We start from the raw sequence: 27129 nt of genomic DNA, 5'->3' as shown, positions 1-27129 counted from the left end.
ACTCACCCATGCCTAGCTACAGCGGAATGAAAAGTGCACCATAAAATTACTTATTATTTTGTTTATACAGCGAGATGTAAATTAGTGGGTGTGGCCAACTCACAAAAATGGCAGTGTTGTCAATTGCTTTATATTTTCAACAAGAAGTCAACCGTTAGTTTCAATATTTAAACAATGAATGAAATTCTTGATATTTTGTATTTTTGAAAGAAAAATATATATATTTGCTTCATATTTATTTTCCATGGTTTTATTTTCCTGTTACTTGGTATCTACAGTGCTCAGCATAATTGAGTACACCCCATTTTGAAAATGAATATTTTTATCCACTTCTCAGTGAATATTGGCAATGTATTTTGGTGCATTTAAACAAAACAGATTATTAAATAGATATATTTATTAAAATAATATTTTAGTCACCAAACATATTTAGAAATTGAAAGATAAAACAATTAAATTCAGACAAAATATTGCAAAACAAATTACAATTTACAAGTAAATTTTCACAAATTTTTGCTTCGTTTGATTTTTCCTTTTTTAAATTTGTATTTAATATTTTTCTATAAATTTGGATGTACTCATTTTTGGACCGTTATCGTACGTTATTTTGTTAGATAAGCTCCAGATTTGTCTTCAGTACTGACTAATCTAATGTATATGCACAAATATTGTATAGCTTCCTATTAAAACTATGAATTCAAAAGAAATTTACGAGGGGTGTACTTACATATGCTGAGCACTGTATTTCATACTTGTGAGATGTTACTTGAGAATTGTTTATAATAATAAGGTCTGATCTCATAACTGTAAAATTTAATATACATTGGAATTTGTTGTTCATCTAGTCATATTTTGTTTACTATATTTATATATACTATATTTAATGTTAAAATAAAACACAAAATAATCAAATAAGATCAAGTCTTTTTTGTAAATATTTAAGCTTATTTATTATAAAAAAGCCCTTTTGTACATTTTCTGGAATAACTTTTATTATTAAAAAAGGTATATAGTGAAAAATATTGTTACCATGATATAAACTCTCTAATACAGTGACAACATTTTGGTCATATCATCCATCCCTGAGGTGAAATATAAGACATTACAATAAAACAACATGGACAATTTCCAATGTAATCCTATTTGCATTAACACAGCCAAAACGAACAGATCAAAACAATAAAGGTGCACAATGGTTTAAACAAAACATTACAAATCAGCATCACCACACAACAAACACTGCGGCAATACTGAGAGCTGTGCTTCTGTGAACTGAAAGCATACACACAGACAGAGCAACTCTCTGATATCGATCCCCTCCGGGAGCTCGCCTTTTGCCTTCTTTTTCACCCACTTCTGCACGTAGGCTCCTGAACCTGATCACTTCACTGACAGTTCATGACCTGCTGCTCTATTTATAAGCCGTACTAACCCAGCGGGGAATTTTTAGGTCTTAGCTTAACCCTGTAACCCTCACCCTACAGCATAATGTCAGAGGGAGCGAGACGTCCTCCTCAGAGACTCGACATCAGCGTGTTTTCCACTGACTGTTTGTGTGTGTGTGTGAGTCTGTCTGGGACTCTGGAGAAGAGAAAAAAAAGGAAAGAGGGAGGGAGTTTTGTGACTGAAAAACAAGCATCTTTTTCCAGTATTCTTTGCAATACTTGCATAAATACTACAGTACTACAGGTGGAATCAATGAAATAAAAATGTTTTGGATTTGATGTCAGTAATGTGTAGTGACGAGATGTTTTCGGAAAATATAAATATTTAAATATTTATTAATATAATTTTACGTCAGCATTTAAGCCTATTATATGACAAGAGCATTAAGCATAAGCACAAAAGTTTTTGGATTCCATCTTTACTCTTTTTATATACAAATACACACACATGCAACTGCATTTTTATCTAAATGAAATATACACACGGCTGTTTTGACTGTTTGGTGCCATCCTGTGAATGAATAATACATAGATTAGTGTATCCTCCCTTCAACTGGTTGTGTTTCTGTTAGCTTTGCATTTTTTCCTTTTGAGCGCCATCTTGTAACTAAATAATGTGCAGGATACTGCATGGGTTCCCAAACTTTTTAGCCTGCGACCCCTAAAATAACGCCAGTGAATCGCGATCCTTAAATTCCTCTTGGGTGGTTATACATATGCAAAAGTGGCTCATAAAACAATAGGTCTACATAAACACGAGCATATTGACAACACAAAAAGTGCAACAATACCATTTTTATAGTCATTCGACAATTTGTTTAATTTAATATTACCCTCAACTAAAGAGATTTGTGGACACAATGTTCTCAGCACAAGTCTATTCTTGGTTTAATTTCAGATACCGCTAATCAGAGATCATTCTCAATATTCAGTTGTGGCTTGTATTTATTTTTAATATATTTGATTGCCATGAAGTTGTCAGAAAGTTTAACCTGCTGCAGCGGACTCTATTGCTGTGTTGTTAATCGAACGTAAACATATCGATCTTGAAGGTTGATGGCTTTTCATTTGCATGTTGTTGTTTTTTTACTATTAAAAACTATTTCTTCTGTGGGTAAAATATTGTAATTCTAATAATTTAATAATAAAAAAAAAATTTAAATCACCAAGTGACCCACAATCATTGTATCGCGACCCCCAAGGGGGTCCCGACTGCCACTTTGGGAACCACTGGGTTAGCGAATGCTCAATCAGCTCTATTCAAATGGTTTTGTTTTGGTCAGCTTTGTGTTTACATTTTTTTTATGTTTTGTGGCAAGTATCCGTGTAATAAGTGGGATTAATTACATGGTTGATTTTGCAGAATAAAGCCATTCAGTCTCAAGACCTGTGCACACAGGAATGCTTTTCACTCGCGATGATTTTTATCGATGTTTAATGCCTTGTGACTGAACAAAGAGCGCCAATGTGATCACGCACACCAACGCGCAAACAGGAGGCAAAAAACATAATTAAAAAAATACATCGGGCTCGTTATTTTTGAATGTGCTGCTTCAACAACTGCTCCACCAATGAGATGGACCCTTTTTTCACATGCCTCGAGTTGATGAAGTCACAGTAAACACCACTTGGAAGTGCTCAAGCCAAAACATTCTAGGCGAGCACAGTTTCACTTTCATTCAAAGATGATGCACCAAGGCAAAATTAATGTGGAGCTGCTTTTTCATTGGTGTATGAACAAAAAGAGCTATATGATAAATGCAACAAAACTACAATAACTACAAACTAATTGTATAGCCTGTCTTATGTGTATAGTTAAGTATCTCATGTGTATAGTTAAGTCTTACGGCCTGTTTTCACTGAGTGGTACAGCATGGTATGGGTCGGTACTGGTAACCTTTATCAGGTTTGTGTTTCCACTGCCAAAACGGTACCAATGGCGTGGTGTATGGCAGAAAGTTTCAGTCGATGTCATTCTCGCTCGAGGAACATATAGCTACATATAGCCTCACAGTCAGTGCAAACTTCTCAATGCATCTTTAATCTTCACCAGCACATGTAACCTCCTGTTAGAAAGTAACTCTAACGTCACTGAGTTCATAATGGTCTAAAAGGCGACGATAATAGTTAAACATGGCAGTTTGTTCATGTTTTAGGTTGCAGAAAGAATCATTTGCTCCTTTGTTTTTTCGCTCTTCACTCTCGCATTTGTCTGTTTCTGAAAGGATCGGATGTCAGAAGCGCTTCAATTATCATGCGCATGTTATTATCATCAGCTAGAAGAGGTTCGTTATTTCAAATATAGATGCGCACACAAGCTTTTTTGAGAAAGTGAAATTGCTCGCGCTTTGGACAGCCTTGTAAACGGGGCACAGGGTAGATTCTGCTCTTCTGAGATTAGATTGTGTATAGTTAAGTATCTTGTAGTATATTTTAGTTACGCATAGGTTTTTTAAAATAGCTCTTATGTCCAGTGTTGTGTTGGTATTTATGATTAATTTATGCACCATTGTTCTGCGAGACACAACATTTTGTTTCTCTGTATGTCCACACATGTAGCAGAATGACAATAAAGCTCGACTTGACTTAATTAGCAAATAGGACTCAATGGTCAGTTTCATTTCACTTGTCTTTTTTAAGACTTGTAAGTTCATTATGCACCATCTAAAGTCAGGGGGTGATTTTGCATGTTCACTCATTACAGGTAAAAATTGCTTGATTTGAATGCAGCAAAAATAAATAAATAAATAAATAAATACTTAGCAAAAGTGTATGAGCCTTTTTACAAGCCTGTCTATTATTATTTCTGCGATAACAACCTCCTGAATGTACTTTATCCCCAACTTATCAACTTATCCCAACTTGTCAAGCTATGATTTGGGAAAATAAGTAACAGAAATCATATATATTCCAGCCAATCACAGACTAGTACCTCCCACAAACAGCAACCTGCCAAGTATGTAAACCAAGGCCACAAATCCATGACACAAACAAAGCTGTAAAAAAAAAAAAATCTGAACAGTAACAGTCCTAACAGACGCACACCCTTTCACTCACAATAACACAAAGCTTCAAACAAGCACTACATGACCTCCCCTTAACATCTCTTCTCCCCAGCTTCCTGAAGTCTATAATTTGATATTAGATTTCCAGTGAAACGGCATCATCGTTCCCGGAGAAAAGACAACAGCAGAGGAAAGCAACACGGGCTGAGAAAAAAAAAACTCAAAGTGAGTATACATGAGGACTTTTTTCCACCAACGACATAACCGTTAGCGGTGCTAGGGTGTGACTGGTTGTAAATCACTCATCTCAAGTGGAAGACAAGGAATGCAGGAGTCACGGTAAGGCCAAGCTAGGACCACTCAGTGAGACGTTAGCAATTGTTATCTCTTTTTTCCTGGTTAAACTCATCTGGAATTAAAATGTTCAGTCTTTACTTTAAAAGATAGACATTTCCAGCCAAGTGCAATGGCACGCAACGCACGACGGGTCACAATACATGTGACGACATTTCAACCTGAACTGTTTTTCCTGGCGGCAGGTGCAAAAGCGAGGGACAACGTAAACAAAGGCTGCAGGGTGAAGAGCGTGAGTGTGTGCTTTAGCTAAGGGGAGAAGGAGATATAGGGGGAGAGGAAAAGACAGACAAGCCGGGACAAAAAAGCAAGCTGAGGGCATTGACGCAATCTGCGAGCCCCCCACGTGAATGGGCTGGAGCAGATAAGGGTGAAATCCCTCAACGGTGCTTCAATCATTCAGGTGGGAGCCAACTGCGTCAGAGAGTATATGGCACGCAGGGCATGCTGGGTTGAGAAAACAATCAGGCGAGGAAGGGGGTGGGTGGATGTGGATGGCAGGCATTAACATTGTGCAGCGGGTTTTGCGTCAGGATGCCATGCCGGCAGTCTCTCATCATCGCCTGCAAAGATGCATGACCGCAGACGAGGGTGAAGGAGATGGAAGGGATGCATGCCATAGTACCAAAAGACAAAGAGCACTTCAATCAGTGCTTCACACTGTGTGTGTGTGTGTGTGTGTGTGTGTGTATTTCAACATAGTTTGAACACTTTTTTTTTTAGACTTGCAATGTTCACCAATACTGATAACAAAAGAAATTCGAGATTGCCTTAGTCACTAGTCAAATCCTCATCCACCCACACAACAGTTGTGCAAGTCGGGCACGAACACACACACACACACACACACACACACACACACACACACACACACACACACACACACACACACACATACATGCATATACACACACACACACACACACACACACACACACACACAGACGCGCACGCACACGCACACGCACACAGTTATTTACAAAATAAACAAGGAGAAACAATAACATCTGAGGTGAAGCACTTCAAAACAATTCTGCTGTATGCTTTAGCACCAAAACAATCCATTAAACTATTTTCAGGATTTCAATTTAATTCATTTAATAAAGCGGTTGAATAAGCTGCACAGTCTTTACAAACTATTCGCAGCACTGAAAGTATTCTTAGATTACCTCAGAAGAATGAACTCGGTCTGAAGGATGAGAGAACTCAGAAACTCACTGTGTAAATGGAGAGGCTCCTCGCATGTCTGGCCGTGATGGCGATTTTCAAAATAAGAGTCTGCATAGGCCTATTCGTGAAAGTCTGTCAGATAAACTTGGTTAAAACGCCCACCGATATAACCAAGATCTGCGCATAACAGGGTTTATGCGTTCCCCAATATGCAATATCATAAGAGTGACACCTTAAGGTAAGGTAAACTGCACACACTTGATTATGTAATGCATAAAGTCGTGGACGCGTGTCTCACAGCGCAAAACATAACTTGACCTTTAAATGTCCATGCTTAATCAGTCATCAATAAGGTCTGTCAATTAATGCATTATCAACAATCAATCGATCATGTAATCGTTCGCATCCCTAAATAAAATTAAGTATATTTCACCCTAAATTCACCATACTCACCATTAAAAGGATAGTCCATCCAAAACTGAAAATTCTGTCACCATTAACTGACCTTTTCTTGTTCCAAACCTGTCAGACTTTTTTTCTGATGTTGAACAATAATATACAATAACTTGTAGGGTAATGTCTTTGGTTGTTAAACACTTGAACAGCAAATGCTGAAAAATGATTAAGATTGTTCTTTTGTTTATTATTTTTTTATTTATTTTGTCAGACAGCTAAAACATTTCCCAAAATGTGTTAAATCAGCTACACAAAGGGATTGGCATGCTGAAAAGCCTTTAAAATTGGTAGATATAAAGATTTGGCATTTATTGTGATAATTATCGATATCAACTGATATGAAAAAAAAGTGTTAATTTTTTTGCCTAGCCTGAACAATTAATATTAGTGATGTTGTTGTTGTAATTGTTTAATAAAAAAACAGTACAATAACCATAATTCTCTTTCTTTCTGCTTTTAAACCATTGTTTGCTTGTTTTGACAGAAAATGTAAGAGCATTTCACTTTTGAAGTGCTTTACATTTGTTGATAACAGATTTTTAAAGGGCACATAGTTTACCTCTTTTTTATGATTTAATATTAATATTATGGTTCTTCTGAGTGTGCCAGTTTAGGTTCAGTTTAAAACACAATTCAGATTTTTTTTATTATAATGTGTTAAAGTGTCATGTTGGGGTGTGTCCACAGTTCGCTGATTTATGGGTGTGTTGCTTCACATGTAAATTAGTTTTGGCTTCCCGCCAACGTAACAAGGGGGCGGGGCCATGAGCTCACCCGCTCTGCGTTTGCAACAGAGTCTGACAGGCAGACTGCGAGAAGGAGCTCGAGTGAGAGGATCACCATTCAGTCGTACATGTACGACTCTGACACAGACCAAGCAGAGAGTACAAAATCATTTGTGTCTTTGTACAGTTTTAAAGCCAACTGTGTGCTAGTTTCAAGTGCCGAGCTTGTACACAGAAACTAATAACTACGCACACTGAATTAACCTTCTATCAGGGTACACACAACGGTGCTTCAAGTCTGCAGCGGTCCGACTTGAGTGTACGTTGATAGAAACCCATGTTTAGAATTCTAAAATGCTAGTTAAGATCACAGGGAGCTTCTGGGATCGCGAGAAATGCAAACGACTGAAGTATAAGGTAGACTCAATGAGAAGTACACATGTTTGCAAACCTACCTAAAGATACAACCAATAATTCTGATTAGAGCGATAATGTGGAGAATATTGATCTTGTGTTGAGCTCAATGAGCCTTGCATCTAAAAATAGAGCTAGGGTGTTCCTTTAGTGATATTGGTTCGACTCACGCTGAAAATGGCGGACGTGAATCAACAAATGGAGGATATGATGACGCGCCTGTCAATCAATATTGGTGGGCGGGGGGACCGCTCTCCTACGTAAAGTTGTGGTCGGTTTGAAAACCGCTCCAATTGGTCCACCGTTTTTTATGTTGTTAAATTGAAAAAAAAGCACTGGGTGTGCTTATATCACCCCAATATGACAGTCTATACACCATACATGCACATATGTCTGTCCAAACAGCTTGAAAAGTAGATTTTTTACCATAGGTGCCCTTTAAAGCATATGCATTACAAACCTGGAAAAGTATCGTGGAGCTATAAGTAGATGTAAGTGACTAAAACTCAGCACTAGCAGAGATGGAGCAGCATTTACTGCAAACTGATGTCCTCTAAAACACTGAAAACGCTGAGCTGCTCATTTGAAAAGGTCACAGTGCTGCATATCAGATTTCATGTTTATAAAAATTACAAAGCAGCATCTTCAAATTTGATAAGCTAAAAAAGGTAATGTTAATTTTTTTTTTAATGAACAAGTTACCAACCAACCATTATATACATATCCTAATGTGTCTGGGGTCATCATGTACTATAACACATCTCCATAACAGTGATTTGTTTTCCTGGAAATATGCCCTCTTGGGTTTACAATGTGTCCTTTCTTCCCTATGTTTGCTGCGTATGGTCTTGACCTGCTGCCGTCTCTTCCAGTCAATGCAGTGCAGAGCTGATTTAAAACTCAGCTGCTGGACTTTAGCCAGACAGACAGTTCTAATAGTCCAGCTACGTGCAGAGCGTGCAGCTGCACTGCTGTTCCAGCACTGAGACTCAAGCAGACTGACACCACACTACACCATTAATAAACACCTTGAGGAAAAGGCAATGACAGTGCACAAGTCTGAGAGATAACACATGCATAGAAATGCAAGCTGATTAAAAATGGGCAAAATTCAGGTAAGTGCACACAATTGGAAAAAAAAACATCATATACAGTTCAAGTCAGAATTAATAAAGCCCTCCTGTGATTTTTTTTTCCCTTTTCCAAAATATTTCCCAAATGATGTTTAACAGAGCAAGGAACTTTTCACAGTATTTCCAAAAATATTTTTTCTTCTGGAAAAAGTCTCATTTGTTTTATTTCGGCTAGAATAAAAGCAGTTTTTTATTTTTTTAAGGTCAATTTTATTAGCCCCCTAAAGAAATATAGATATATTTTCTTTGTCTACAGAACAAACTGCTGTTGAACAACGATTTGCCTAATTACCCTAATTATCCAAGTTAAGCCTTTAAATTGCACTTTAAGCTAAATAGGTTTTCACAAGACGTCATTGACGACTCGTGAGACTCAGATGGAGGGCAGAAAGTGCTTCTTCTACATAGGAACCGCTATCAGAACATCAAAATGTTTATGTTTTATGTTGTTTATAATTGTTTAAATTGGCCAAAATGACAAATTCCGAACAGCTTTTATGGACTTACAAAAGTTTTCGCTCATAAAGGAGAGAAAGTTCAAGAAGCTGAAGAAAAGAAAATGCGGCATGCAATAAACATTTTTTTAATACATCGGTGTGTACAAACTTTTTTGAATGCGATAATTTGTTTGACAGCACCAATAACTATTTTATACAGGCCTAACTGTGTATATAAATATGTTAATGAGTTATATAAAAAAAAATCAAACACAAACACCACGAGACTTATACAAAATCCAGGAGAACATAAATAACGTACCCTGCCATGTAATTGCTACAATGAAATCTCTGTCTTGTTTTGCAATAATCCATGTCTTTACTGGCGTTTGGGCAGAATAAACAACTGAGGTCTATATGCACAGCAGCGGTGAATGTTTGTTAATGGTAAGTTTATCAACAGAACAAAAAAGAAACGCAACCCTTGCGACAAAACTAGACGGTTATTATTGTGGAGCACTTTTCATGTGAAGTAATAGTTTATACAGTATACTGCCTCAATGACAGGCAAATATATTTTAGTTCAGTAGAAAACTCAGCTCTCTTCATGATATAAGGATCATGCCCAACATATGTGCTTATTTTCTAATGATATCTCTTTTAAAATATGGTATAATTTGCAAAAATACAGACTTTCATTTACGTCTCCCATTCAATTTTTACGTCCTGTCCTCCATCTGAATTTCACGCATCACCAGAAGCACATGATTGAAAACAACCTATACTAGCATCTTGAAAAATATCTAGCAAAATATTATTTACCGTCATCGTGGCAAAAATAAAAGAAATTAGTTGTTAAAACTATTATGTGTAGAAATATGTTGAAGAAATCTTTCTGTTAAACAACAATCGGGGAAATAAATATACAAGGGGGGCTAATAATTCAGGAGAGCTAATAATTCTGATGTCAACTGTACATGTAAAGCATAAATAAACCCTCATACATAAATAAACACACGTATACAACAGGCCTCCTGTTTATTTTTCCCCCAATTTCTGTTTAATGGAGAGAAGATTTTTTTGAACACATTTCTAAAGAAAATAGTTTTAGTGACTCATTTCTAATAACTGATTTATTTTATCTTTGGCATGATGACAGTAAATAATATTTTACTAGATATTTTTCAAGACACTTCTATACAGCTTAAAGTGACATTTAAAGGCCTAACTAGGTTAACTGGGTTAATTAGGCAAGTTAGGTTAACTAGGCAAGTAATTGTATAATGATGGTTTGTTCTGTAGACTATCAGAAAAAAATATAGCTTAAAGGGGCTAATAATAATTTTGACCTTAGATGGTTTTTAAAAAATTAAAAACTGCTTTTAATCTAGCCGAAATAAAACAAATAAGACTTTCTCCAGAAGAAAAAATATTATCAGACATACTGTGAAAATTTCCTTGCTCTGTTAAACATCATTTGGGAAATATTTAAAAAAGAAAATAAATAAAATCAAAGTGGGCTAATAATTCTAACATCAACTGTACATAAACCCTTAAAATACAGCCAAAAAAATCAAATCATGCTTCATTGTGGTTCATTATGAAACCTACAAGTGTTTTACACATCAGATTTCCGCCTTCAAAAAAAACAACCTCATAAGAACCCTGCTGGTGGCACGCAAGGTTTCCTGACATAAGGGAACAAAACAAAAAGCATGCAACTAAACGTTGATGCAGACGCAAAGAAATATTATACATCCTTCCCGGTGAGGAGGGATTTTCCAAAGGGAATGGACTGCTTTAACGAATACGCTCAAAAACAGCCCGCTCTGACCCAGTGCCAGAGTATCTCTGGTCACGTAATGTAAACATGACCGTTCAGCAATTCATTGTTTTGTACTGCGGCACACATTCTTCACCCTGACACCCAGAAGGAGGCCGGGCGGGAGGTGGACCAATGACAGGCAATAACAAATATTCATAAAAAACACACACAATCTTTGGAGAAGACAGCAAGACATTTTCTGATTTGATTCAAACTGAGAACCATCAATTTAATTGTGATTAATTTTAAGTATATTTTATGCATATTCCGTTAAAGTAATTCTCTTTTAGCTAATGCTATAAATGAATTTCAGAGTGCAGTCGGTTCATTTTAAGTCATTCTATAGAAAAAAATAGATTATAGTTTCTTATTTCAGAAATCGAACAGCACATGCTACATGTTTAACACAATAAAATAACCAGACGGAAAGTCATTTATTTGTGACTAGACAGCTTGCACTGTATGTTTTTTGACTGACTTAAAGTAAGCTAAACGAAAAGGTCAAAGCAGTGACATCTCTTGTAATAAGTCCACTTCCCCAGTTTCGCTTGCATCAAATGAAGTGCTAACACATAAAAAAGAACTGTACACACACACACACGCACACACACACACGCACACGCACGCACGCACACACACACGCACACACACACACATATGAAAGATGTCTTCTTTCATAAACAGCAACATTAATCTGGCTGTGTAAATTATGCATGGGCTGGTATATGATTCTGACAATATAACCTTGGATGAAAACATCATGGTTTCACGGGATTGTGATAACTGCTCTAAAATATATTCTTTTAAATGTCTGGGTAAGAAACTAAATTTTTTTGGACAACATAGTTTATTTTGAGGAACATTTTCAATATTTTAGAACAATAAACATGTCAGGCTAAACAATTAAAATAAATCATTGACTTCTGCTGTCTTCATTAGTTTCAAAAACACTGATTTATTTACAATTTAAAATGGCATCTTTGAATATTTTTTTCTGTTGAAGATACTGTTATCCTAAAAAAAAAAGCAAAAACAAAAAAAATTAAATAAAAATAACGTATAAAAAAATCTTACATATAGCATAGGAACGGTATAGCAGAAAATTTTGGCAGGTTTAAAAGCTTGATTTTTCTAAATCGCCGTATACCTTGAGAACGGTTATCATCCCATGCCTAGTGTAAATGTGTTTACATTTTTTCATAATTTCCAAATCTTCAAAATACTGACTCTCTCTCTATTACAGTATCTTTATGATTCAAAACATTTTAATATCTGCTAGTTACTAATGTCCAGGGTCAGACAGAATATGTGAATATTTTTAGCTATTTCATGCACAGAATTATGTAAAAAATAAATAAAATAAAATCTGTAGATTTATCTGGAATGATAGTAATAGTAATGATAGTATAATATCTAAAAATTTAACACAGGAAATAAATCAATCAATAAATAAATACACAAATACATATAAATCTGTGGATTTATCTGGAATGATAGTAATTGTAATGATAGTATAATATCTAAATATTTAACACATGAAATAAATAAATAAATAAATAAATAAATTAATTAAATGATAATAATCTGTGGATTTATCTGGAATGATAGTAATAGTAATGATAGTATAGCATCAAAAAATTTAACACATTAAATAAATAAATAAATAAATAAATGAATAAATAAATAAATAATCTGTGGATTTATCCGGAATGACAGTAATAGTTAATGTTGTACCTAAAAATTTAACACACGAATAAATAAATAAATAAATATATAAATAAAAATCTGTGGATTTATCTGGAATGATAGTAATGATAGTATAGTATCTAAAAAGATAACACATTAAATGAATAAATTAATTAATTAAATAATTGAATAAATAAATAAATAATCTGTGGACTTATCTGGAGTGATAGTAATAGTGTAGTACCTAAAAATTTAACACATAAAAAAATAAATAAAATAAATAAATAAATAAATAAATAAAAATCTGTGGATTTATCTGGAATGATAGTAATTGTAATGATAGTATAATATCTAAATATTTAACACATTAAATAAATAAATAAATTAATTAATTAATTAAATGATAATAATATGTGGATTTATCTGGAATGATAGTAATAGTAATGACAGTATAGCATCTAAAAATTTAACACATTAAATAAATAAATAAATAAATAAATGAATAAATAAATAATCTGTGGATTTATCCAGAATGACAGTAATAGTTAATGTTGTACCTAAAAATTTAACTCACAAATAAATAAATAAAATAAATAAATAAATAAAAATCTGTGGATTTATCTGGAATGATAGTAATAGTAATGATAGTATAGTATCTAAAAAGATAACACATTAAATTAATAAATTAATAAATTAAATAATTAAATAAATAAATAAATAAATAATCTGTGGACTTATCTGGAGTGATAGTAATAGTGTAGTACCTAAAAATTTAACACATAAAAAAATAAATAAAATAAATAAATAAATAAATAAATAAAAAATATGTGGATTTATCTGGAATGATAGTAATAGTAATGATAGTATAGCATCTAAAATGTAACAAATTAAATAAATAAATAAATAAATGAATAAATAAATAATCTGTGGATTTATCCGGAATGATATCAATAGTTAGTGTAGTACCTAAAAATTTAACACATGAAATAATAAATTAATTAATTAATTAATAAAAAAATAAAAATCTGTGGATTTATCTGGAATGATTGTAATAGTAATGACAGTGTAGTATCTAAAAATATAACATGAAATAAAGAAATAAAAATCTGTGGATTTATCCGGAATGATAGCAATAGTTAGTGTAGTACCTAAAAATTTAACACATGAAATAATAAATAAATAAATAAATAAACAATCTGTGTTGTAGTAATAGTAATGATAGTATGGTATCTAAATATTTAACACATGAAATAAATAAATTAATTAATAAAAAAAAAATTTGGATTTATCTAGAAAGATAGTAATAGTAATGATAGCGTAGTACCTAAAAACTTAACATATGAAAAATAAATAAATAAATAAATTTTAGAAAATAAATAAATAAATTTACAGAAAATAGTAGTTTACAAACTGTATTGAATATAAATTAGGGCTGCACAATGTATAATTTCACCATTGATATTGCAATGTGCACATCTGCAATACTCCCATCACAGAATGTGCAATGTTGTCTATGATTATAGTTGACAAGAAGAAACAGAACACATGTGAATTCTGTTATGCAAATGAAGTGGTTTTCATTTGCACACGTTTTAAAGCCTAACAGACTTCAAAATATTCAGGCACAATACATTTTACTGTTTGTAACTTTAATGAAGAATAATTTTATTCAATTATTTATACAGTAAAGACTTTTGCAGGATTATTTTACATTTGATTATTCTAGTTCTCTACCTGAACACTATTTGACTGCACCAAAAATCACTAAACACTGTTTATTTTACTATTATCTTTGCTTTTTGTATATTTTTTGTAAATATATTGCAATATTTATTCCAGAAAAACAAAAAACCTTAATGTCAGATTTTTCCAATAATCTGCACAAATTCTGTATGGACCTTCTAACATCCCACATGCGCTTCACTTTCTCAGGATTGAAGCTGCCCGTTTGAATTGGTTTGGTTTTGTCAACTCAACACTACTCCTGCAACCCCAAGTTTGTCCAGCCACCATTACCATAAAGGTCCCTGCTCTATTGTTTCATAACAAACATCATCTTTCGTTCCTGTTCTCACTTCTCTCTCAACTCATCTCCTGTCCTTCCACCATCTGCGGCCTCACTGAATGTATCCACGCATATTCTCTTCCTCTGATCCTCTATCATTTGACAAACCACAAAGCCCACTCGCAGCTTAATATCAATACAAAACACAAACATATTATCCGTTCATTGTGTTTTATGTAACAGACTCTTTCCCTCCGGCTGAGTCAATGTCATATGCCTGCTGAGCATCCTGAACCGTCCTGCTGTACATCTGCGATCATCACAATGACAATTAAAAAAAAAAAAAATGCGGCCACAGGAAGTGCCATCCTTCACCTCCCATCAAGCCTTCTGCTATTCACACTGTAACATGCCGTGCAAAGCATATGCATTTATTACTGTATAAGCATTATGCATTAGGGCTGCACGATATTGGAAAAATCTTACATTGCAATGTTTTGTTTTACCGTGATATTTATTGCGATATGATTTTCATAACTTAAGATTTCATTAATTTAGATCACCTGGGATGATCAAGTATTTCTCCATGAAGTGCATCTGCATAAATGATATTAAATTACAAGCAGAAATAAATTAATAAACAGTGCTTTATGGTTTTCAGGGCAGTCTAACAGTAACTGTAACAGCGAATACAGAAATGGAACGATAACAAATGTAAAATAACAATCATCATTGAAAAAAAAATAGTAACAAAAATATATATGTTTAATAATATATATTTTAATCTTTAATAGATAATAATACATATAGTAATAATATAAATAAAATATAATAATAATAATAAATATAATAAATAATGACTATTGCTATATGACTATTGCATATGATATATTGTTCAGCCCTATAATGCAACCTTATGTACAACATTTTACTCAAAGGGATAGTTCACCCAAAAATGAAAATTCTGTTGTCATTAGAGCTGCACGATATTGGAAAAATCTGATAGTCAATATTTCATTTTTCTGTGATGAATATTGCAATATGAATATGGTTTCACAAGATGGTTCAATAGCACTATTTGACTGGTTTTTCTGTGGAGTCTAACAGTATTCAGGTACAGAAATGTAATAACCTCAATACAAATTATGCTGTTTTTATTTTGCTTTGTCTCGTTTCTAGTCCAAATATTAAAAAATTCTTAGATCAAGTAAAAACATAGTAAAAAAAAAAATTAAGAATTTTTCCTTCAAACAAGTAAAATTATTCGCCTGTTGGGTAAGTAAAATAAACTTGTTTTCGCTTTGAAATGTAGATATTTGGACTAGAAACAAGAGAAAAATTTTAAGTAGGAAATCCAAAGATTTTTTCCAAAGATCTTATAAATATTGTGCAGAAATAAATGGAGTAATTAAACACAATTCTGTAGTTCCTGGTGAACTTAAATCCAGACTCAACATTGAGTATCTTGCAATATGGCTATTGCGGATGTAAACATTGTGATATCAATGCTGAAACGATATATTATGCAGCTTTAGTTGTCATTTACTTACTTGTTCCAACCCTGTTTGAATTTCCTTCTTCTGTTGAAGACCAAAGAAGACATTTTGAAGAAAGCTGAAAACACATTTATTTTTCCCACTATAAGGAAGTCCTACTACTTTTCAGCTTTCTTTAAAGCATCTTCTTTTGTGTTCAACAGAAAATAGAAAGGCATAAAATTTTATAATCAATCGACCGTATATTATACAGTATATTCATATTACAGTGAACTTTCCTTTTATTAAACATGTTTTCCTATAGTCATGGAAACATCGCTGCTTAAAAGGCAGTGAATAAATGTCTTAATTATTAATTTATGTTTCATAATGCAATGTCTTTTTATTGACAGTCTGAACATGGTGTACGTGACTGATCGAAATGCAAGCTTGTGAAGGCTTGCTGTGGTGTAAAGGGAGTGCATGTAAAAAAAGAACACATACTCCTCCAGACACAGTTTGTGAACACTTTGTCTTTAGAAAGGCACCTTTCAAACTTTAATAAGCCAAAAAACCCTAAAATCTAAAGATTTTACCATATTATATATATATATATATATATATATATATATATATATATATATATATATATATATATATATATATATATAAAATATGGTAAAATCTTTAGATTTTAGGGTTTTTTGGCTTATTAAAGTTTGAAAGGTGTCTTATCTATCTACAATTATATATATATATATATATATATATATATATATATATATATATATATATATATATATAAAATTGTCCAAGCCTATTAGGGCTGCACAATATATTGTTTCAGCATCGAAATCACAATGTGTGTCCGCAATAGTCACATTGCAGGATATGCAATATTGAGGGATTATAGTTGATTAGCACAAGTTTCTCACAGCATGAGATTTGTGGAGTCATTGCAAAGTATAAAATGACAGAGTGAAACTTTATCATTTGCATGCAATTTAAAGGCAGTTCAAGAGAGTTTAAAGCATTCAGGCACAAAATGTATTACTAAATTAATACAATAAAGACTATACAGTGTTATTTTACATTTCATCATTCAATTTCAGTACCTGAACACTGTTTGACTCTCCAGAAAACCATGAAGCACCGTTTATTTGTCTTTTTTCTTTGCTCTGTTGTTATTATTCTTGCTTGCAATTAGTATATTATTTATTTATGCATGATTCACACACTTACAAAATCACCCCAATCAATCTAAATTCTAAATTTTCCCCCAAATAGATCTATTCAAGCTATCTGATGAAATTGTACTCAAATTGCTGGAAAAACCAAATATCATAATGTCAGACTTTTCCAATATGGTGCAGCCCTAAAACCTATGCATATTGATAGGCTAAATGTTGCAGATTTCCTCTAAGTCAACAAATGTGCGTGCGTTTACAACAAAAAGGAAAAGGTGATGTTTCCTTCAACTCTCAGAGCTTGGAGGTTTGTCCAAACATTGTGCATGCGTTGGGTACGCCTGATAGCAGCTGGTGGTCACAGGCGTTCCCCTGACCTGGGGAAATATGAGAGCCATGCTGGTCATGGATAACTCACAACTGCACTATCAGTAACAGCCTGTGGCTCCACAGGAAGCTCCTGTTTAAAAAAAACGGTCAGCCTGACATTACTTGTGTGTCTGGAAAGTTCAAGAACAATTGAATCTGGGGGAGAAACCTAATGGTGCATCTAGAGTCTTCAGTTTCATAGCGAGGTTCCATTTAGGACATTTTCAGGGTTTCAAGAAATGCAGTGATCAAGGTTGAACGCGAAACAAGTGATTTACAATGAACTCTCACAGACAAATATTTAGGAAATGTATTTAAGAGGCTTTTTTAAAGTAATGTCACTAGGGCTGACCAATATATCATTTGAGCATTGATATTGGTGTGTGTGTGTGTGTGTGTGTGTGTGTATCTGCAATAGTCACATCGCAGGATTAGATTATTTATTAAAGATTAAAAGATAAAGATATTAAATATTATATTTGTTAATTATTTATACCAGGGCTGCACGATTCTGGCTAAAATAAGTATCACATATTTTTTTTATAATTAAAATATATAATATATAATTTTCTCATGATTCTTTAGATGTAAAATAAAAGTAAATATGAGTAGGCTATTATTATTGTTATATTCAAACAGCAATAATAATATTAGGTCTGTGTGTGTAGGTCTGCTGTTAGTTAAAAGGCTACATTTTGTATAGACTTGGGACGAACTTGAACAGACTATGTTCTGTTTATCAGTAAAGTGATTACATTAGAATACAACTATTCATAATTATAAGGTTGAATTGTTATGTTTGAGACATTTGCTTGCAATCTGTCAATGACATTTTCAGACCATTTTTTTCACTGGTAAAATGAAACATTTGTTATTACCAGACTCCCTCTTGCATTATATTCAACATCATATATACGAATTACCGTTTTGTATACATTCAGGATGCGCACGCAGCGAGGTTGCAGAAAAAAAACTGGAGCGCTAGCATTTACAGCGAGGGGATGACATCCGATGCAGTACAGAGTTTGTTGTTGTTTTATAAATAAGTTACATTGATTACATGTTATATACAATATTTACATAATGCTTTCGGCGTATTATAACATCTTGTCACCCAGTGATAAGCACAGTTATTTGGCAAAATTAACGTTAAAGTCAGCGGCGTTAGTCTGACAGGTCCATTTGTGATAGCACCCTCCCAATGGATATTGAAAAAGATAAAACGGCCAAGCATCCAGCCCAATATACAACTATCTCATTGATACTCCAAGTGATCTTACAAGAGTGTAGTTAAAGGCCTACAAGTCTTTGGATGCCTAATTTTGCTCTGTGTGGTCATGTGCAAGATTAATGTTCCATGATTACCAGATTAAAAACTTTGTAGTGCTAAAAAATAAGGTTCTGCCCAGCCAAAGACAAGGGAATAAGACGGAAGGCCCGGGTAATCATCAACAAGCAAAACAACTGCATTCTGACAGCAGGGTATGTGAATTTACACTTTTACATTTGATTCTAAGCAATCAGTGTCCGCAGTTTAATTAACCATATTAAACCGTTTTTGCTAAAATCATTGCTGCAATCAAAAAAAAGTAATGTGTATGATTCAGCATAGCGTGAACTTGCCTGATATGAAATGAGAACTGCAGTGTCGAGCATTTTCAATTAGATCGTCACTTCATTCAGCTCCCTTTTAGCCAAAGACATCTGCTATTGGCATTAAAAACAGTGTGGTGTACGGTAAAAGTTACATTTTTGGCATTCTACTGCACAACACGACATGTTTTCTATTGCAACCGGTCTTTTTTTGCAACCGGAAACCCGTGTCACATCATGTGTGACATAAGTTGGTAATTCCTCTATAGGCTAGAGTAGTTATACTGACCCAGTAAAAATTTATTTTCATGCACAACACTTTGTGTTCGCTATGAAAGAAAATACATATCAAATGGTTGTCGTTATCTTAACTCTAAAATGTGAATCACTTTCACTGCCGAGAGCGCTCATATCATTGCCGCAGTCACTTTGAGAAAAAACATACATTAAAATCATATTTCCCGCGCAGGAATTTATTATTATTTTGCTTGTAATTTATAATTTGTGCAGATGCACTGCACAGAAAAAGGATTGACCCAGTCAGTCTAATTTAATGAAATCGCTTAAAATAGAGCCGTTTAAATAATCTAGTGAAATTATATTCATATTGCAGCAAAACAAAATATCGAAATGTCAGATTTTTCTAATATCATGCCGTTCTAAATGCCACCGTTGAAAGATATATAGTGATACATTTACAACATCTGTGAGAAAGAGAAAGAACTGAAATGGTGAACAGACATGCTTTCATTTTTAATATGACATCTAAATAATATTTCTGAAGATTCACTTTGAATTGAAAGACAGGTTTGGGCACGTCTCTGCATCACCTGAGGATCAAAGGTGAGGCCTCTTCCCATATAAAGTAACACGGTGTTTAAACCTAATCTATCAAAGACGTGTTAAGTGGGCCTACAACCTGATCCCACAACCATATGCTCCCACGCCTTTTGACCGGTGACTTCCCGTGTGATTACTGGATAACCAAACTTCATAGCCACTACACTCACAAAAAAAGGGCAGGCATTAGCAGATTAATTAATAACAGATTAAAATAACTGACGCCACACCCAAACTTACATTCAGATAAGGTGAAAATCACAAAACATTTTGCTGTATGATAAATACTGAGATAATTTTAAACATTATATTTATCCATTTATTTATATAATATTAGTTAAAGAATTTGATATACAGTATATACACAAAGATCAAAACAACTGGCTTTCTCAAGCTATGTGTTTTTTAAATATAAGCTTCTCCTAGTAACTACTACAGTGGTTCCCAACCTTTTTTTGCCTAAGACCCCCTTTTACCCTGGAAAATATTATAAGGCCCCCCTCCACATTTAATGATATTATTGCTCATATATGTTTGCATTAAGGTGTTCAAACAAATGGTATGCTTATTACTATATCTAGGTATGTTTAAAAGCAAAACATTAATAGGCCATCTGCTCTGGGCTTGTCGCGGTATTGGGGATTGAGGAGTCATCTGCAAATGTCTTATTAATTTGAATGGCCTCATGCAATTGTTAGCATGAACTTTGGAGCAGATAATGCACTGTGGCCGGGTCAGGGACTCTTTCCTTCGAGAAAATTAAATAAAACCATAGTTCAGGTATTTACTACATTTCATGTTTTCAGTATTGCTAGCGCTGCGACTTAAAATGTTTGGAGCTTCCTCACCTGGGTCCAGAATGCTTGGGTTATTACTATTAGTTGCTGAAGGCAAATCGGTGGGACTCTGTCTCTGTTTTTTTTTGTGGAGGACGAATTGAAAATTTGTCCTTTTTTTGGCCACCAGGGGATGAAATGAACTAAGGCAACATGATTGTTTTCCTAATTGTCCACTGCTAAATTTTTTTTTTTAAATATGACGTGACCCCTGCACCAGAGCTTGCTGAGGCCCCTTTGTGGGCCGGGACCCCCTGTTGGGAACCGCTGAACTACTATACACTAGGGCTGCACAATATATTGTTTCATCATTGATATCGCAATGTAATCATTCGCAATAGTCACATCGCAGGATATGCAATGTTAAGTTTGTATTATAATTTATCATTTGCATGTGTGTTTTAATGCCTGGGAAAGTATAATGACCTTAAAAACATTCAGGCATAAGAAATTATACCATCTGTGACTTTAACAACTATATTAATATAAACTATATCATTTTATTGAATTATTTTGACTTTTATCATTCGGTTACTGTGCTTGAATACCGCTAGACTCGGAAAACGATAAAGTACTTTATTTTTGTTGTATCTTTTTCTTGATTGTATTTACAGATCAGTATGCATGAAAATACAAAAATGCACTGCAAATAGCACAGATCACAATGAAAAGATGTCGGCGACCCCAAAAAGTTAATAGGTTGTTTATTAGATTTTATGCAGATGCACTCCCACGGCTGAATTATCCCAATCGATCTACCATTATAAATTCTTTCTGGAAAGACCAGAAAGTTATCTGGTGAAATTGTATTCAATTTACAATACATATCACAAAATAATTAAAAAATTATAGCAATGCTATATTTTTCCAATATCCTGCAGCCCTTCTATGCAGGAACATTTAAAATGTCTCATTCTGTTTACTTTCTATGGTCATCATTAATTGTATGCATTTTTGCATTGTTTTAATTTTCTCTTTAAGCCAGGTCTTGGTCTTTTATGCACATATACAAACATTGACCAGTGCAAATTGGCCAGGCAAACATCTGTCAATCCCTCAGCAGCACTAGGTAACAGCCAAGAGAGAGAGGGAGCAGCAGCGTTTACATGTTGGTGGCACGTGGTTCCTGGTAACGTAAAAGTGAAAGACGATTTTTTAAATACTGATTTTTTTTTCCAATAGAAAATAAACAGTCATGTAAAAGATCCTCAATGCCAAACATTTTTTTTTATTATTCTATTGCTGATTGCCAAACGTTTTATTAAAAAAAATGGAAAGGCTGTTTCCATCTCAGCATGACTTGTTGCTTCTGCCACAATTCACAAGTTTTTTATTCTTCCTTTTCAATCTGCTTCATTCTATACAGAAAATATCAATACTCTGGCAAGTTTGAACGATGGTTACCTGCAGCGGCAGTTTGGCTGGTCATGTGACATCAACATGGCGGTTCCCATGAGCAGGGCAAGCCGCAGATTTCCAAAACGCGGAATGAAAGCCCAAAACATAACATTCTCTTTGGCATGTTCATATGCTACAAGTAGTATAATCATGCATTATTTGCAAGTTCGGATTAGTCGGTTAATAAATACCAAACTCCTCAGACTTCAGAATTAAATCAATCTAACCTCACAGAAGTGTTTGTCATATTGACATGACACCTTTTGTCATACAACTTTTAAAGTAACTTAGTTACTAACAGTTCTCATGCAATGACAACTCCACTTACTTTTGTTCTTCCATTGATCCTGTAGTTGCCCAGTTTCCCGTTACAGTGTCGGATCAGATCGTCCATGCGGCTCATGAGAAACGCTATCCGCTCACAGCCGGGCTCCTTCCCCTCCACCCAGGTGATCTTATCCCCGCGAATGTCCTTGGACGAGTCGCTCCTCTGACTGACCAGCTGTCCGTCCGTAAAGCCGCCGGTCAGATAAAGCGCCTGCACGTCCTCCAGAATACTGCGTCCGACCTCGTTCCCTAGGAGGTTGTCGACCACACAGATGCCGTGCTTGTTCATGCAGGGCACGATATAGTCCGTGGCCAGTTTCTGAGGGGGCGAGCGCGTCTGTCCGTTAGGTTTTGAGCTGTCCGGGGTCGGTTTGGTGTCAGAGCCCGTAGCAGACTTGATAAAATCTGGCATTTCTTCGTCTTGTGACGTAAGTGTGGAGTTACTCTGAGAAGTGCTCGACTGTTTTGAAGTGTCGCGCTGCTGCTGCTCTTCTTCTTCACCTACCGGCTGCTGCTGCTGTTTGTCGGCCTCCTTGCAGACCCGCTTATGCTTCTTCCAGTCCTGTCTCTGGTGCTCTTTGCTGCAGTAAAATGAGCTGCGACAGCGTCCACACTTCATCAGGTTCTCCATTTTCCCGCACAGCTCGCAGAACTGACGCTCGCGTTCCAGACGCTCGCTTTCCCTTGAGTTTCCCTCCATGATTCAGCGCTGTATTACAGTATCAGTCTGCAACTTCACTACAAGTCTCCACAAGCGAAAATGAAAGAAACAGTGTCGCTGGCCCCCCGCTGCCGTTCTCATAACAGTTGACGGAGGGGAAAGCGAGGATCTCACATTCCCGGGACATCTATGTTTTGACACTTAAGAACTGAAGTCGTGTGATTGTGATGGAAGCGCATGGCGCCGACCGTTCCTTTTCTTCAGCGCTGGGCGCACGTCAACCATCTGCGCATGCGCACTGGAGACAAGCACTGTGGGCATGGCTCGCATGTGCTTCTCAGAACTTTGTGTGGGCAGAATCAAAATTAACACAAATAGAATTATAATCGCCCTAAAAATTGACTTAAATGCTTTATTTGCGAATTAGAAATAAAAACAATAATAAAATAATAACAGTAAGTGCATTTGTACTACAATTCAGGGGGATTATGAATATGATAATGGATTAAAATATGATTTCAAAAAACAGTTTGCAACATAAAGCTGCGTAATAGACTATTTTTGTGCAGCTAAAAATAACTGCAAGCAAATTACACCGGATGCCTTACACAGGTCACGTCCACTCTCCAGATAAAAATCACAAACAAACAAACAAATACATTCTCACTATATGCATAAATTGTCATAAAAACAAATAAATACTTAATCTAACCAAACAAAACTTTTAACGGCCAGAAAAATAATCTTATAAAAGTGCAATAAAATGCATTAACAGTAAAATATTTATGCTACATTACAGCACTTTTATGATAATACGTTAAAATATGATATGAAATAAAATGTTTACAAATAAAGCTGCATGATGGATTAAAGACTAACAAGTGACATAATTATGTTATGTAACTTTATACCTTATACACTCACCAACCACTTTATTAGGTTTACCTGTCCAACTGCTGCAGTTCAAACCGAGCATCAGAATGGGCAAGAAAAGTGATTTGAGTGACTTTAAATGTGGCATGGTTTTTGGTACCAGATGGGCTGGTCTGAGTATTTCAGAAACTGCTGATCTACTGGGGTTTTCACGCAACGTTGCCTGGTCTAATGAGTCTTGATTTTTGCTGCGGCATTCAAATGGTAGGGTCTGAATTTGGTGTCAACAACATGAAAGCATAGATCCATCCTGCCTTGTATCAACGGCTCAGGCTGCTGTTGGTGTGATGGTGTGGGGAATATTTTCTTGGCACACTTTGTGCCCATTAGTACCAATTGAGCATCGTGTCACCACCACAGCCTACCTGAGTATTGTTGCTGATCATGTCCATCCCTTTATGACCACAGTGCACCAATCTTCTGATGGCTACTTCCAGCAGGATAACGCGCCATGTCATAAATTGCAAATCATCTCAGACTAGTTTCTTGAACATGACAATGAGTTCACTGTACTCAAATGGCCTCCACAATCACCAGAGCTCAATCCAATAGAGCACTTTGGGATGTGGTGGAACGGGAGATTCCCATCATGGATGTGCAGCCAACAAATCTGCAGCACCTGCGTGATGCTATCATGTCAATATGGACCAAAATCTCTGGGGGGTGTCCAACACGGTACTAGTAAGGTGTACCTAATAAACTGGCCGGTGAGTGTATATAAACAACATTCATTCATTCATTCAATAAAACTGGAGCACCCAAAGGAAACCCACATGAACACGGGGAGAACATGCAAACTCTACACATGCCAACTGACCCAGCCAAGGCTCGAACCAGCGACCTTCTTGTTGTAAGGTGATTGTGCTACCCACTGCGCCACCGTGCTGCCCATACATATACAACAAATAAGAAAATTGTTGTTATGTATTTTCATATAACACATTTTATACCAAAGTGCTTTACATATGTAATAAATTTTAAATATCTCATAGTAAAGAAAAAAAAATGACATACAAAGCAATATTTAATAATTAAAACAATACACGAAACGAAATGAGTATACTCACTTTATCAACATGAGTAAAATGCCTTATCTTATACCTAAATAATAGACTTTACACTTGTCAATGTTTATGACTGTTGTGGATTTGCTATGGTTTCCTTCACATAATAATCTCCATAAATGTTACATCACTCTGTTTCTCAACTCATGTCATAAACAAAGTCCAAAAAAAAATCTTGTTTTGCAACCCAATCATTTACAGTAATATGCAGAGCTATTTCCATTTACCAAATCAATCATATTCTCATGGGAGCAATAAAGATTAGGCTTATACTGTATAAGATAACGCTGAAATGATACTCCGCTTCCTTGCCGCCAAACTAATGACAGTATTTTTGTAATAAAAGCATTCCACCTTCAAATCCTGCATTATATCATCTAGAACGCAAAGTTTATGTAACATTTACACGATTTTAGGTCGCAGTTACATAAAAAATATGCTGCTTATGTAATGGGAAACTTGTGAATGATTATTACAATTTTCTTATCTCAATTACAAGCGAAAAAACACTCTAGAAAATGATGTCACGGGTTTTGGGATAACACTAATGTTTGTGATTCTCTTCGAGGCTGAATCATGACCATGACTTTGTCTGTCTTGTTAATTTGCTGTTTGGATTAGAATTGATCACAGAGGGTTTTGTTGGTTTAACTGCCCCTCCGAGCTCAGATACGCACACAGGACATGTTTATTTACAGTCTCAGTGTGCGTGTTTGTGTTTATCTCTCTGTGAGTAGATCCACAGTCTGAATACTTCAGTAATGCCGAGCTCAGGGTGGACCCATATCCAGGACTGGCCCTCATATCTGTCCCTCAGGAGGGCTATCCCAAGCCTGAGGCCATCGCCCCTCCTTCCTTTGCCCTATAACCATCTATTACTCTGCCTCTGGGAACGAGGAGAGTCCTGATCCTGGTCTATCTTTGACAGTATTCTGACAGGTTTTTAAAACAAGGGCAAAAATATTAGCCCTCCTGCAATGTAATCCAACTTTCAAATTGTTCCATTCATCTATATTTCTATAGCACTTTTACAATTCTGATTGCGTCAAAGCAGATTCACATAGAAGTTCTAGTAGACTGAAACTGTCAGTCCAGTTTTCAGAGTTGAAGTTGAGTTTAGTTCAGTTCAGTGTGGTTTAATTTTCACTGCTGAAAGTCCAAACACTGAAGAGCAAATCCATCGATACACATTGATTGTTAACTTTGTTTAAAGTTGTTAACTCTGTTTAAAATTGCAAGTTAGGTGGACATATCTTTGAGCTCACTGTTGAGTTTACTCATACAAACTATTTAAATGCACGTTTAGAACTGTTTGTTCAATAAAAGTAAAAAAATTTGTTGTGGAGATATAATTGTTTATTTCTTCATTAGAGTATTTACTTCCAAATTCTAATTCTTTTTCAAATATTTCCCAAGTGACGTTATTATTATAATTATTATTATTATTATTATTATTATTATTATCATTATTATTATTAAATATTTTAATTGTTTAAAAATATTATTAGCCCTTTTAAGAATTTGTTTTTCAGATTGGATACAGAACAAACCACTGTTGTCCAATGCATCTTTAATATTTCATGTATTATTTTTATTTCTTTATTATAGTTAGGCTGAATAATGACGTTTTAATGTAAAAAATATTATAATTATTCATATAATTTTTAAATACTACAATTGTTTTTAAAAATATTATTAGCCCTCTTAAGAATGACCTTTTCTGATTGGAAACAGAACAAACCATTGTTGTCAATGCATATTTTATATATTGTTTATTTGATTTTTTCATTT

The 27129-nt window shown here is 34.7% G+C and overlaps 1 protein-coding gene across 2 annotated transcripts in view; it reads right to left on the bottom strand.

Moving 5' to 3' along the window:
- The window catches only part of egln1b (egl-9 family hypoxia-inducible factor 1b), a 42047-nt gene extending 18428 nt beyond the window's left edge, over positions 1-23619 (bottom strand). Inside the window, exon 1 of one of the 2 annotated variants that reach the window (XM_056468173.1) lies at positions 22682-23619. In XM_056468173.1, coding sequence (XP_056324148.1) covers positions 22682-23380 — 699 coding nt within the window. In that variant the 5' untranslated portion in view covers positions 23381-23619. The remainder of the gene's footprint in view (positions 1-22681) is intronic. The other variant, XM_056468171.1, reaches the window with a different exon arrangement.
- Between the last annotated feature and the right edge of the window lie 3510 nt (positions 23620-27129).

Source organism: Danio aesculapii, chromosome 11 (genome assembly GCF_903798145.1).
Source record: "Danio aesculapii chromosome 11, fDanAes4.1, whole genome shotgun sequence".
Classification (NCBI taxonomy): domain Eukaryota; kingdom Metazoa; phylum Chordata; class Actinopteri; order Cypriniformes; family Danionidae; genus Danio; species Danio aesculapii.
This window is presented reverse-complemented; position numbering and strand designations above follow the sequence as displayed.